Source organism: Bacillus rossius, chromosome 1 (genome assembly GCF_032445375.1).
Source record: "Bacillus rossius redtenbacheri isolate Brsri chromosome 1, Brsri_v3, whole genome shotgun sequence".
Classification (NCBI taxonomy): Eukaryota; Metazoa; Arthropoda; class Insecta; order Phasmatodea; family Bacillidae; genus Bacillus; species Bacillus rossius.
This window is the reverse complement of record NC_086330.1, coordinates 222,020,547-222,034,444: the sequence shown is the minus strand read 5'-3', so window position 1 is coordinate 222,034,444 and position 13,898 is coordinate 222,020,547. Positions and strand designations below refer to the sequence as shown.

The window sequence follows — 13,898 nt, the reverse complement described above, 5'->3', positions numbered from 1 at the left end:
TATTAATTCTGTAAGCTGAAGTATAAGGTTAAGTTCCGAGCTCAGAAAAAAAATAAAAAAAATATATATATATATATATATATATATATATATATATATAGGAGGAGTGGGGACTGCCCAATATTATGTTTTGGAAGGACTATATGTACAATCTTTAAAGTTACCAATGTTAATTTCATTCTTGTTTTTAAATATTTTAAATTTTGTTATACATTCAGGGCCGGCCCTATCGTAAATAACGTTAAGGAATATCATATAAAAAGTGTAATTGTGAGTTATGTAAATAAGATCACTTATCAATGAAAAACAGTCTTTACTAAGGAAAATTTAATCTATAAAAAAAAAGAACAATGATTAATAAAATAAGGAAGTCTATAGACGTAACAGTTGTTTTTATTTATTTAATATATAATAACGATCCTTTTACTCCCAAGTATTTGTAGGGAGTCCCTAAATTTTCTTTGTTTACTTCTAGTGTCGCCTCTGTTGTTGGCTTTTATAGTTATTAATTGAGGGCCTCAGTAATCAAAGCTTCCAAATCTTTTAACCTTATTATTTAATTATTCTTTAAGACACTTGGGGTATTACAAGAAGACTAGCTGCAATACCCGGCGTTGCCCGGGCTGAACACAGGGTGTAGTTAGTAATTGTCTTCTTAATTTGAATGTCAAGTGTGAAAATTAATTTATATCACTTTCAGATCACGACAGACGTTGTTCTGCCAGTTTATAGTTATTGACATGGTCTGTATGTAATTTAGACTTTATAAAGCAATATAGAAAAATAAGAAATTACTAATATTGAAAAGATTCCATTATCTAGCTAATGCTCGGCCTGCATTGCAATGGCTCATTCAGTTTTGTTTTGTAATATGTTTGAAGTAGTTCCACATATACAAATCATCTATCCATCTCTCTATATATTTATCTCTATCTACATATATACTTCCCACTATCTCTATATCTTCTATATATAAGTCTCTATATAGCTCTATACATCTATAGGTATATCTCTTTATCTAACCCATTTCATTCTCTATACCTCGCTCTATCTCAACTTTCTCTCCGTCTCTATCTCTATATATATATATATATATCACTCTATCTCTGTCTCTCTTTTATATTTAAATAAATTGTGTCATGCGTGCGCACTTATACAACAAAAACAGACGAAGTACCGCTATATAAAATGAAATAAACACATTTTTTGACACGATTCGTGCTCCAACTATGAAAAATAGTTATAGCGTCTCAGTAACCTTCATGGGCATGCGCATAACAAATCACCAAAATTTCATCGCAATCGGATGAATGGTATAGGAACGCATACGGCACAAACAAACGAAAATTAAAGACATGACAAACGCATCAAACGATGGTGCGTTTAAAATTCAAGGCAACTCTATCTATTGACGAAGTTAAGAACAAAACTGTTACACTGGTAAACAAGGTGTATGTAACACATATCTGAATAGCATTTTTACTATGTGTTTACCTTCCTGATAACGAAATAGTTAATAAAATATAGCTATCACGTCCCATTTTTATGTTAACAACATATGGTACCATCATATTTTACCATAATATCACATTATTTCTCTATTTGAAGCTCGACAGTTGGCAACACTGCAGAAGAGGGAGGGGGGACAGTTTGATGTTCTTTGTTTTCTTCTGTCACTGTCAGTGAAGTGAGGTTATGTGTGTTTTCATTTAAAGTTTTGTGCGAAAATGGCATCAAAGCAGCGAAGACTTTGTATAAATTCACCAGATAAGTTTTGTTATATTTGTGGACGTTATGTATTAAAATCTCAAGGTAGGCATATGAATGAAGATGTAAAATAAGATTTTTTTTTTTGTATTTTGGATGCAAAATAGGAGACCAAGATAAACAATGGGCACCACATAGTAGTTGTGTGAGCTGTCACGTAACACTTATTCAGTGGATGAAGGGTAACCGAAGCAGTATGCCATTTGCTGTACCTATGGTTTGGCGTGAACCAACTAACCACTTTAATGACTACTACTTTTGCCTTACTAATACTGAAGGTTATTCAAAGAAGAAGAAGAAGAAGAACATTGACTATCCGACTGTACCTTCAGCCATTAAACCTGTTCCTCACGGTGAAGGCCTACCCGTTCCAACTCCACCTTTGAACTGGGAAGATTTGGTAATTCCAGAACTAAATGACAATGAAGACTTACATTCGGAAACTGAAGAGTTGTTGGAAAATACCATTGATCATCATATGTTCCTCCGTCTAGTGAGCCTCACCTTATCAAACAAAATGAACTAAATGAAACTTAGGCTTATCAAAGCAGCAGTCTGAACTACTAGGTTCAAGATTACAAGAGTGGAATCTTTTACCAAAAGGCACAACCATAACGTCCTTTAGAAAGAGAAATGCTAACTTCTCTGTATTTTTCAAAATTGAGGGGCCTATGTGTGTATGTTTCGACATTGTGTGGTTAATGAATGAACTTGGACTAACTCATGTTTCTACAGAGTGGCGACTTTTTATTGACTCCTCTAAGTCTAGCGTCAAGGCTGTTTTACTCCACAATGGAAATAAAAAGCCGTCAATTCCAGTTACTTACTCTGTTTCAATGAAGGAGACTTATGACAACTTGGGTGCAGTTCTATGGTCAATCAAGTATGAAGATTTTAAGTGGCAAATTTGTAGTGACTTGAAAGTGATAGCTATATTAATTGGACTTCAGGGTGGCTTTACAAAGTATTGTTGTTTTTTGTGCTTATGGGACAGCAGGGACCAAAACAGCACTTTGTTAAACAATCATGGCCGCCAAGAAAATATTATACTCCAGGGGAATAAAATGTGTTAAACGATCCTTTGGTTGACCCTAAAAACGTGCTACTTCCTCCTCTGCACATTAAGTTGGGTCTTATGAAGAACTTTGTAAAAGGCATGGTCAGAGAGGGACCTGGTTTTAAGTACTTGTCGGAACTTTTCCCAAAACTTAGTGAAGCGAAAATAAAAGGTGTTTTCACTGGACCTGACATCAGGAAGGTCATACGTGATGCTGAATTTAAAAAAAAAAAGCGAAACAAAAAAGAATTGGCAGCTTGGAAAGCATTTGTGAAGGTGGTAAAAGGATTTCTTGGCAACAACAGAGAAGATAACTACAAGAGTTTAGTAGTTAACCTTTTGAAAACATACAGAGCTATGGGTTGCCGAATGTCCCTTAAAATTCACTTCCTTCACTCGCATATCAACTTTTTCCCGGAGAATCTTGGAGCTATAAGTGATGAACAAGGTGAGAGATTCCACCAGGATATAGCAACTATTGAAACGAGATACCAAGGCCGCTGGGATCCTGCAATGCTCGGAGATTACTGTTGGTTTTTGAAGAAGGAAGATGCCACTCCACATAAAAGAAAAAAATGAAAAAAAAACATGAACAAACTATATATGTATATATTTCAAAGATACTCATAGGTAAAATAACGTGTTTAAGTTGTTTGAAAGAGAAAAAAATTAATGTGTACAATTACATTACAAATTTTTGTTTTTATAATAAGTCTGTGGCGTTATTTTTCCTATAGTATTTACCACTCTATTGCCAGTGTCTCTATAACAAAAAAACCAGACGTTGTAGATGTGTTGCAGTGTCATTTTCGGATTCAGCAGGTAAAAGTACATAGGAATAAGTAAAAAGTATTCATGTTACATACAAAAATATTGTTTTGTAGACTAGTGTTATTAGCGCCTTTATTTTGCTAGCCGCTGCAAGCTCCACTAAGCGTCTAAGCGGACTGGTCTCACCAAGGAGAAAAATATTAATTTGCCAGACCTTACTATGTGTATGAAAAATGACACTCACTCACTATTTGTGTGTATATGACCTATGATTTTTTTCTGTTATAAAATGAAATTATCACTTTTTCACTTCCTTAGGGATGGAATTTCATATTAATGTTGGGTCTATACGTTAATCCAGGTTATAAGCTAGCTGTAGGCCAAATTTCATTCAAATCCATTCAGTAGTTTTTACGTGAAAGAGTAACAAACATCCATCCATACTTACAAACTTTCGCGTTTATAATATTAGTAGGATTACATGGTTAACAATAGTACCTACTCTTTTTACTTTTACAGTATACCCTTCTACCGCAATCATAACAAATTTTTTTTATGCGTTTTATTATACTAATATATTCTTTACTATTATTTACAAAGCACCTACCTAATTGGCAAAATCCAAAACCATCGTAACCATTCTATACACGAATTTGTATTTAATTAACTGGGCTATCCGACCTGTTATCCACACTTTTTGAACCTCTTGACAAAACACTTTTTTTTATGTGCCAATACGATTTATCTGAGAAAAATAAAGTAGCATAACGATTGAAGTTTAACGAACATTTATGATGAATTTATTACAAACCAATCTTTTTGTACTTCAAATTCTATATACACATCTTGTAAATAGTACAACTTTTTTTTTTTTTTTACCGGGGTGCGGGGTGGGTAATGTTTAGTCAACATGAGATCGTTAGAGACAGAAACACACATTAATACTAATCAGATATATTGCAGAAGGTATTGGCCATGGCTTGCAAGTAAAATCTACCTCTTTTTATACCTAAAGTAATTTACAGAAACCATGGAAAACATGAATCGGTATGACTGGTTCGGAATTCTAACTCAGATTTTTAATACCGCGTCACTTTGCTTTATTGACAATGATATATTTTAGTTATTGTAACGAGACTAACACTTCAACATTATTATAAAAACATAACAAAATGAAAAAAAAAACCTTTCGGCACTTCCTACAGGCGTGATTAGATTTCTAAGGAATTATTTATTTTGGAAATGTTCTGGAAACTTTTACAAATTCCTGGAACAATAACAAATTTTAATGTACCTACTATATGAATTATATGTTCACCAATATATAAAAAAAAATATCGATTAAACATTTTCTCATACTCCAAGCGGTGAAAATATATTAAATGTTCTTTTTCTCAACTGAATGCATCCAGCATTGAATGTATAAACGAATTTATTATTATGCCTACTGGTAGTTATGCAATTGGTTTAAACCTTCTAACAGTTTTTTTTTTTTTCATCATTCGCACAAATACGTGGTCGTATGAAAATTTTCTTTTGACAAAGATTTGAGGTAACAGTCAGATAGTCAAAAATAAATACGACTAAAATTTTTAATTTGCCCCTTTATTTTTTCAGCCCCCTGCAACAATGGCTCGTGCGTGCAGCCGGCGTTCATCGATTTATAAGACGTTATCACGTCAAAAATATTTATTTCACAAGAAAATATCTCCCAATCATATTTTATTATAATTGGACAATAATTTTATTCCCAAAACTTCCAAGTCATACTTTCGTTAGCATGTTAATTACTTATTTACTAGTTCTAAACGAACTCTAGCTCTAATCAAATACACCACCTTTTATTCTACCAATCCAGATTTTATTTTTTTTCTTCATTGTCACTAATAAGATCTAAATTAGAATATTATTCAGTTATTTCTAATTCCACTAATAAATATAATTGTGATCATATTTAATCCATACAAATAAAATATATATAATTCTAAATCTTAAAAATTCTCATCCCAAAATAGCCTCTGTTTTAGACCGTAGAGCGTTCCTAGATTCAATCTTCATTAAAAATTGTTATACGTAAAAAATAAACTTTAAATACATTCTTGATAATATTGGACTTTCACAATTTTATAGTAGATTAGACTAACATCTAGTTTGTGTACTTACTGTAAGAAGAATTATATTATTAATAGACATATATCTAATTTTAATAAATTTGTCAATCTGGTGGATACTTGATAAGTTTACTGAAAACAATTTTATTCACTTCCAGTTAGTCAAACAAATGCTTTTTAGTTATCTACATTGTTGCTTGGTTTTTTTCTTTATGTCTTGCAGTTAAATTCATTTGTGTGTGTATTTTTTTTTTTTGTATTTTCATTTGTGTTGTCGGTTGTATTTGTCCGTTTTAGTGCCTGTATGTGCTGCCCGTTATAGGTGGCGCCTACCTGCAGTTGTTCTTCCCTGCAAGTAGTGCCTACCTGCTTGTGGTGCGCGCCTGCTTTTTTAATATGGTTTTTGTGTAATGTTTTGTCTCTATGTATATGTATTTGTTGTTATTTTTTGTAGTGCACACCTAAAGGTTTCTCGGCAGTTGTTGTTAACTATACAAATATAAATAAATAATTAACAAATGTGTTAGTGATGATGTAAGCTAGAGCACGGTTGTGGTTCCAGTTACGGCTGCTGTACGAGTGCAACCCCATGGCCTATGTGATAACAAAGGCAGGAGGGCTGGCGTCTGATGGCTCCACCCCCATTTTGGACCTGGTCCCCGAGGCGATCCACCAGCGCTGCCCCATCTTCCTGGGTTCTCGCCTCGACGTGGAAGAACTGCTGGCGGTGATGCGAGCCCACCGCCACTGACGGCCACTTCTGCTGTTTGCCCCTGTCCTGGCCATAAGTACTCAGGCATACCACATATATACTTTATCTTCCTGACTCCTGCCTTGATTTAGAGGAGCAACTTTCTCTATACATGCCGCTAATAAATTATACTCCTGCTTTTCACACCCATTCTATTCTGGCATTTTTAGAGTCCTGCTTCATGTTCCTAATGCTGTAGCCAATCAACCTCGATGTGAAGAAGCTGCTGGCTCTGTATGCATAGCTAATGACTGCCACTTTGCTGTTTACTTCCATAATGGTTCTGGTTGTCAAGCCGATCATACAACCTTGTTTCACCTTCCTTTTCTCGCACCTTAATGTGAAGACATTTTTAGCTACTGCCTGCTACTTTTATTTTTTCATCCATTCTGATCCTGGTTGAAAATGCAATCGTCCATCTTCCTTTGACCATGGTTTTATTTTTTAGGGGCTGCTAGTTCTATGCGTTTAATCCTAACTGACACTTAGAGTATTTATTCCATCCTGATCCTGGCTTTAAAAAAAATCACGCAGCCTTGTTTCATATTTCCTTACTTATTGCCTTGATATGTGCGAGTTGTTGGCTCTGTACATGAAAATGCTGACTGCCACTATGTGGCTTTCTCTATCTTGATCCTGGCTACTAAGGAAAATATACAGCCTGGTTCTATCTTCCTTTGCCTGTGCTTTGACATAAAGTAGTTCCTTTTGACCACCACTTTGCTTAGCTGTTATTTATTTGTCCTAGTTACAGAAACAACCACACAGCCTTGTTTCATCTTTCTTTGCCCGAGCATATGGGTGAAGTAATTGACTTTGAATGTCACTTTACTGAATTGTTAATTACTGGTTCTAGTTACAGAGACAAACCTACAACCTTGTTCCATCTTCTTGCCCGTATCTTGGCGTGATGTAGTTGCCTTCTATTGTCACTTTGTTGAATTGTTAATTCCTTGTCCTAGTTACAGAGGCAAACATTCAACCTCCTTCAAACTTCCTTTGCCTGAGCCTTGGCGTAAAGTTGTTGCATTTGAATGCTACTTTGCTGAATTGTTAATTCCTTGTACTAGTAATAGAGGCAAAAATAAAGTCTTGTTCTATCTTCTTTGGCCCATACCTTGCATGAATGAGTTTTTTTGGTTCCTTTTTTCTCAATTGTTTATTCATTGTCCTAGTTACAGGAGCGAACATTTAACCTTGTATCAACTTTCTTTGCCTTTACCTTGGCGTAAATTAGTTGCTTTTGAATACCTCTTTGCTGATTTGTAAATTCCTTGTCCTAGTTACAGTGGCAAACATACAGCCTTGTTCCATCTTCGTTTGCTCATGCCTTAACATGGAAGATCTGCAGGTCCTGGTATATTTAGCCACTACATGCTGCTCAGTCTGCTTGAACCCCCAAAACATAATTTGCTATTATAGTTTAATAATAATTTAAAATGTTAAATATTGGCTTCCATTGAAAAATGAAAACGTTTTAATTAGCAAGCCTTAAAAGAAATTTGAATATTAGGTGTAAAAACTTTATGGCAAAAAGATGTCTGTTTGTTATAAGTTTATTATTTTGTGAAACTCACTGAAACTTTCAAAAAAAAATTTTTGTTACAAGTTACAGCTGTACAAGCTAGCCCAAGTCATTAAAAATGATTTATTAATTTCACTAGCAGATATGGTGTGTATGAAGATGACAGATGATAGCTATCTTGAGGTTAACATACAATTATTTAAAGACTTGTTACAAGTAATAAGAGCAGTGTTGTTTTAACACACTCATTTTTCTTAAAGGCCAGTAAAAACAATTGGCAAATACGGATGTTGGAGCAGTGGGCAGCATGGGACATTGCTACTGTGTTTTATCTAACTTATTTGCAGGGCAGGAACCACATTTAGCTACATGATCCTTTTTAATGTTAAGTGTGAATTACAATGTTTCCTAAGCAGGTATGACTTTAATATTTTTTTGTAACATGCTTAATTTGTGTATTACCATTCTAATAAAGTTAAACAAAATTTTTTGAACTATATATTTGTTTTTTTTATTATCTTTCCTTAGAAATAGTATAGGTATTTGTTCCTTGCACATTTGTAAACAGGACTATCTTCATGACAGATATAACATGCAATACAAATTGTTTAATTATTTTTATTTGTAATATTTCTTGTTCAGCTACCATTACTGCTGTAATACTTATAAAACAAGAATTAAAATTGTGCTTTTACATGCAGTAGTGTTGAATAATATGACAATGTTGTTAAAATATTGTTAAAGAACACATTGAATAAATACATTTTATTAAACACTGCCATCACCCGGGGTCTTGAGCTCGATACCCGGGGTGAGCCTAGTAGTTGCTGGTGTCTCTGTTGAGGTGTTAGTTCTCCGGGAGGGCGCCAGTCTAGTCTTAAAGTGTCTAGACGTTGCTGGGGTGGGTCGTCGGCCCCAGTGTGCACTACTAAGCTCCTAGGCTATTGACTAGGGTATAGTGGCTGAACACAATAAACACACACACGTAATTACCTGACAGTTGTTACTTGAATGAATGGGAAAAGCGGGGAACGGCACGTCTGTCCTAGTTGATTACCCGTTGTTGACTACCGTTGACCGCGGCCGGCCGCAGAGGGGGGGGGGGGCAGCGTCAGCCTGCATAGGCTAGGCTAGGGGTGCAGTGTCGCAGCGGGGTCCCGTAATGGCAAGATGGAGACTGGACTTCACTGTCACAGGCAGTATGACGTCAAACACCTCTCCTCCCCCCCTGAAGAAGCCCGGTCTTTCCCTGTGATCGGTACCCCGCAGCATGGTTGCACCCCTAGCATTGGCAGCAGGTCCAAGCTGGAGGCGCTTGGAGTGGAAGCAGCTGGTAGGGCCCGCGCTCTGCTCACAGGTCATCCCGCTGTGTGTACCCGGGGGCTGCATCAGCAGACCGGGTGCCCCGGATTGTTCCCAGGTGGTAGTCTGCGAGGTACCCCAGTGGCTGTCTGACCCGTTGGGCCGTCCGGTCAGGTTGTCATGTTTATGGAGGTCAGTTTGGGTGGCTGACGTGGTCTCTTCACTTTCTGGGGTGGTCTGCAATGATTGTAGTCGGTACGGCTGTCCCTCCCTCTCGGGAATCTTGGTTGATGCCAGATTACTCGAGTTCTGGTTGTTTCGGTCCTACTCTGGTTCCGTCGCGGGTGATGTCAGCGCGTGGTCGCTGCTCCTAAAAGGTGCGGTGTCTGCACCTGTGAACAGCCTTGTTCGCATTTGTCGATGCATTTGTTGCTGTGGAGTCATTGGCTCATCGAGGCCATTATCATCCAGGTGACACGGGTGCTGGGTTGGCCGGCGGGGCTGTTCATTAGCCTCGTCGTTCGGCTCGCTCACATGGACAGTGAAGTGGGCATCCTCCAGTGATGCCAGGTGGCCCCAGGCGCCGCGGGTCAGTGACCCAGGTGCGTCGGGGTCAGTCTCGTATGGTTCGGTCACGACCGGTGATGTACTTGGTGCCTCGTCTGCATCGGATGTCGTTTCATCCGCCGAGACATCAGTGATAGTTACTCGTGGTAATCGTTTACGTTTGGGCCTTCGTTGGCGTGAGGCTTGCCCACCGTTCTGGTCCTCGTCCCCCTCACCATCAGGGGTGGTCGGATCGTTCAGTTTTCTCCTGGGTGCTGGGTGTTCTGGTGGAGTCAGTGTTACAGGCGATTCTGGGAACCTGTCTCCCGGGAGTGTGGCAAGGCGCAGGTCATTATGATGAATCTTCTTCACCCGCTGTCCACCTAGGCGCACAAGGTATATGGTCTGGCCCAGGCATCTCTGTACCGTGTAGGGGCCTCCCCAGCAGGGGGCCAATCCTGCGCAGTAATTACATGGTGTGGCCGACAGGGGATGGACATGCACAGACACTTGGTCTCCTGCTTGTACGGTGGGTGGCATGTGGTTCGTCGTTGGTGTTATTTCCATCGCGTATACTTTTTGCCGTTGGTGTGCCTCTTTGTGTGTGGCTGTGCGGCGGCGGTCTCACTCTTCCGGTCCTTCTGTCGGGTGTGGTACTCCATGCGTGGCCCATTCGCCGGGCAGGTGTAGATTGTGTCCCTGAACCATCTCGGCTGGTGTTCTACCAGTTGGCGCATTCACCCGACAGTGCGTGCAGAACAGGGTACCTGAAATGTGCCTGTCCCACTGCGCATGGTCCGAGCTGAGGTGTATGCGCATCTGCACTTTCAGCTCCTGGTTGCGACATTCGGTGGGGTTCGCCCGCGGGTGGTATGCGGGTGTGGTGTGGTGTTGTATTTGGTGGTCGTCGCACCAGGTCATCCACTGTCGGCCCAAGAACTGGCTGCCATTGTTGGAGATGGCCGACTGGGGGTAGCCTAAGCACGGCAAGAACTCGTGTGCCAGGATCTTGGTGATGGCGGCTCGCACATTTTGACAGGGATAGGCCTCCATTCACCGGGTGAACAGGTCAGTTACTACAAGCAAGAACCGGTTCCCCCCTCGGTGTTTGTGGATATGGGCCCATCACATCCAGCGCTATTGTCTGTAAGGCTGTGGTGGGTTCTCGTGGCCGGTGCTTCTCCTCCCCATCTCCCCGTTGTGCCTTCCGTGATTGATAGACTTGACATTCACATACATACTCGCGTACATCGCTGGCAACTCCAGACCAGTGGTAATATTGGCAAACAGCCCGCTTCATCTGGTCGGTGCCAGGATGGCTGGCTAGGTCGTGGTCATGGTAGAACCGTAGTACAGCTTCCCGAGCTTCAGGTGGTACGTATGTCTTCCAGTCCACTTAGTGTTCATGTGTACGGCACCACACGGTTCCGTCTCGTACACACCAAGTGTCATGTTCCCCCATCGTCGCCTGTTGGCACCATCGATCGGCTTCTGGTGATGTCCCTTGGGCTTCCAAAACTCGGTGGTGGACATCGGCTGATGAACTCGGTGGTACGTCGTCTTCCTGGGCATCGGCTGTAATCCGCATGCATGTTGCATCTGGTTGGGCTTGCCTGTTTTGTTGACTGGGTGGCAGCATATCCTCCCAGACTTCATGGTTGGCTAGCTCGCTGTTCTCATCTGGCTCACGAGACAGAAGGTCGGGCAGCTGGCTGTCTGTTCCGGGGTTGTGTTCGACTTCAAAGTCAAAAGATTGAAAGAACAATTCCCACCGGATCAGCTTGCCCTTCCTCCCCTGTATGGTGTGCAGCCAGGTTAGGCACCTGTTTTCGCTGCGGAGCATGAACGGTTTTCCTTCAAGGTGAGGGCAGTACTTCTTCATGGCTCACATGGCAGCCAGGCACTCCTGCTCATTACTGTGGTAACGAAACTCTGCCGAGCCGAACTTTACACTCGCATAGTCTATTACTTGTCGGTCTCCATTCTGGTCCAGATGGTTCAGCACAGCTCCCACCCCTAGGGCACTGGCATCGGTTTGCAGGTACAGGTGGCACTCTGGGTCCACCCATGCCAATGTGTGGCAGCTCGTGAATGCGGCCTTAATGTGGTCAAAGGCATTTTGTGCGATCGCATCCCACCTGTAGCATAACTGTGGTGATAAAAGGTCTGTGAGTGGAACAATGATATTTGAAAAGTTCGGTATATAGCCCCTTAACCAGTTAACGAGTCCCACAAAATGTTGTAGCTGTTTGCTGGTCCTCGGCACCTCAGCCTCCGCGATTTACCGCAGGTGTACTGGTTGTGGGCTGTTGCCTGCCGCATGCACCAGGTGCCCTAAGAACTCGACTTCGAGCGCCCTGACATGACACTTGGATGGGACTGCTGTTAGGTGATGTGTCGTGAGCTGCTCTAGCATGAGGGCAAGGTGGCGGATGTGGTCCTCCTATGTCTCGGAAAACACGATGACATCATCGAGATAGGCTATGGCAATCTGTTCCACATACCCCTCTAGCACCTGCGTCATCATCTCCTTGAAGGTGGCTGGCACGCACTTAAGCCGAATGGCATGGCCCTGAATTGGAAGTGCCGCCCATCTGGTGTGAAAGCAGTTTTACCTCGGTCCCCAGGCCATATGGGCACCTGCCAAAAGCCAGCCTTGAGGTCAAGCGTGCTGAACTCTTTGGCTCGTCCTAAGCCTGCGATGGCATCCTCGACACTGATCTGGGGCGGAGGTTAGCTGATGGTGATGGCGTTCAGGGGCCGGAAGTCCACACAAAAACGCAGCGAGCTGTCCTTCGGGGCCAACACCACACATGAATTATAATGGCTATTGGAGGGCTCGATGCCATCATCCCGTAACATTTCCGATACCTGCTCTCTGATGGCTCTCTGTTCTCGGAAGCCATATCCCCTGGGTGGTTCATGAATAGGTTCATCATGCATGGTTGGGATCCGATGCTCCGCCACTGTGGTGCATTGCAGGGGGTCGGCGAGTGCAAACACATCCTGCCTCTCTTGCAGCACCTTTTCCACAGCTGCCTGATGCTGCGGGGGTATATTGTGACGCAGTTGCGCCAGTTTAAGCGGTTCGCCAGGTGGTTCGGGTGCGAGGCCTGTGGCATACACCGTGTATCGCTCCCGGGTTCCCACATGGACTCGTGCAGCCTTAAGCTCCACCACAGCATCATGCTCTGCTAGCCAGGGCTGTCCTAATACAAGGTCCTCATGCAGGTCCTCCACAACAAGGGCAAGAACTGTGGTCGACATTGCCCGAAGGCTTACCTGGAGTTGGGCTTGGCCCACTGTCATCCCTGGTCGTGTAGTTGTTGCGAGGCGCAGCTCGGTGAGGGGTTGAAGTACTCCTGGGGGGACCAGGCTTGTGCTGTAAAACATGTGGCTCGCACCTGTGTCGACCAGTGCTGCCGTCGGCTGGCCATTCACCTCCACCGGGATGCGTAGCAGGTGGTCGCGTGGCTGGAACAGTTGGCCCAGCATCGGTGTGGTACCTCGCAGTATCCCGATCGGTGGTGGTGCAGGTGGTATCGAGGGCATTGGTACTGTGGCCTGTGATGCCATTGGTAAGGATGGTGCCAGTGGCACTGCTGGTGGTGCCAAGAGTGAGGTTTCAGCAGGTGGTGCCATGGCTGAGGTCATGGAAGGTGGTGCCTTAAAATAAGTTGCAGCATGTGGTGCCGATAAGACTGGCAGGTGATGCTGAGAAGGCTGTGGCAGGTGGTGCCAAGAAAAGAGTTGTGGAAGATGGTGTTGAGAAGGTTGTGGCAGATGGTGCCATTCTCGCGGGGGTGGGCCCCTCAGTCCCGCACCCCTGGTGGTCCATTTCCCGACTGCGGCACGGTCTGCTGCTGGCATGGTGGTGGGGAAAGTGGGCATTCACTGTGCCAGTGATATACCCCAGTGTCACAACCCCGTTGGCACTGAGGTGGTCGCTCATGGTTGTGTGGCGACTGGTTGTCCCGGCGACCTGGCTGTGTGGTGCTCTTGAGTGAAGGCAGTGCATCCTCGATGGCCCGCTGCCGCCTGGGTGATGGTTGCGGCTCACTCGGCCTG

At 42.4% G+C, this 13,898-nt stretch overlaps 1 protein-coding gene across 1 annotated transcript in view; it reads left to right on the top strand.

Annotated features, from left to right (window-relative positions):
• LOC134527316 (fructose-1,6-bisphosphatase 1) overlaps positions 1 to 8,479 on the top strand; it is a 315,913-nt gene extending 307,434 nt beyond the window's left edge. The window contains exon 7 of the mRNA XM_063359876.1: positions 6,269 to 8,479. Coding sequence (XP_063215946.1) covers positions 6,269 to 6,457 — 189 coding nt within the window. The 3' untranslated portion in view covers positions 6,458 to 8,479. The remainder of the gene's footprint in view (positions 1 to 6,268) is intronic.
• The last annotated feature ends 5,419 nt before the right edge of the window (positions 8,480 to 13,898 follow it).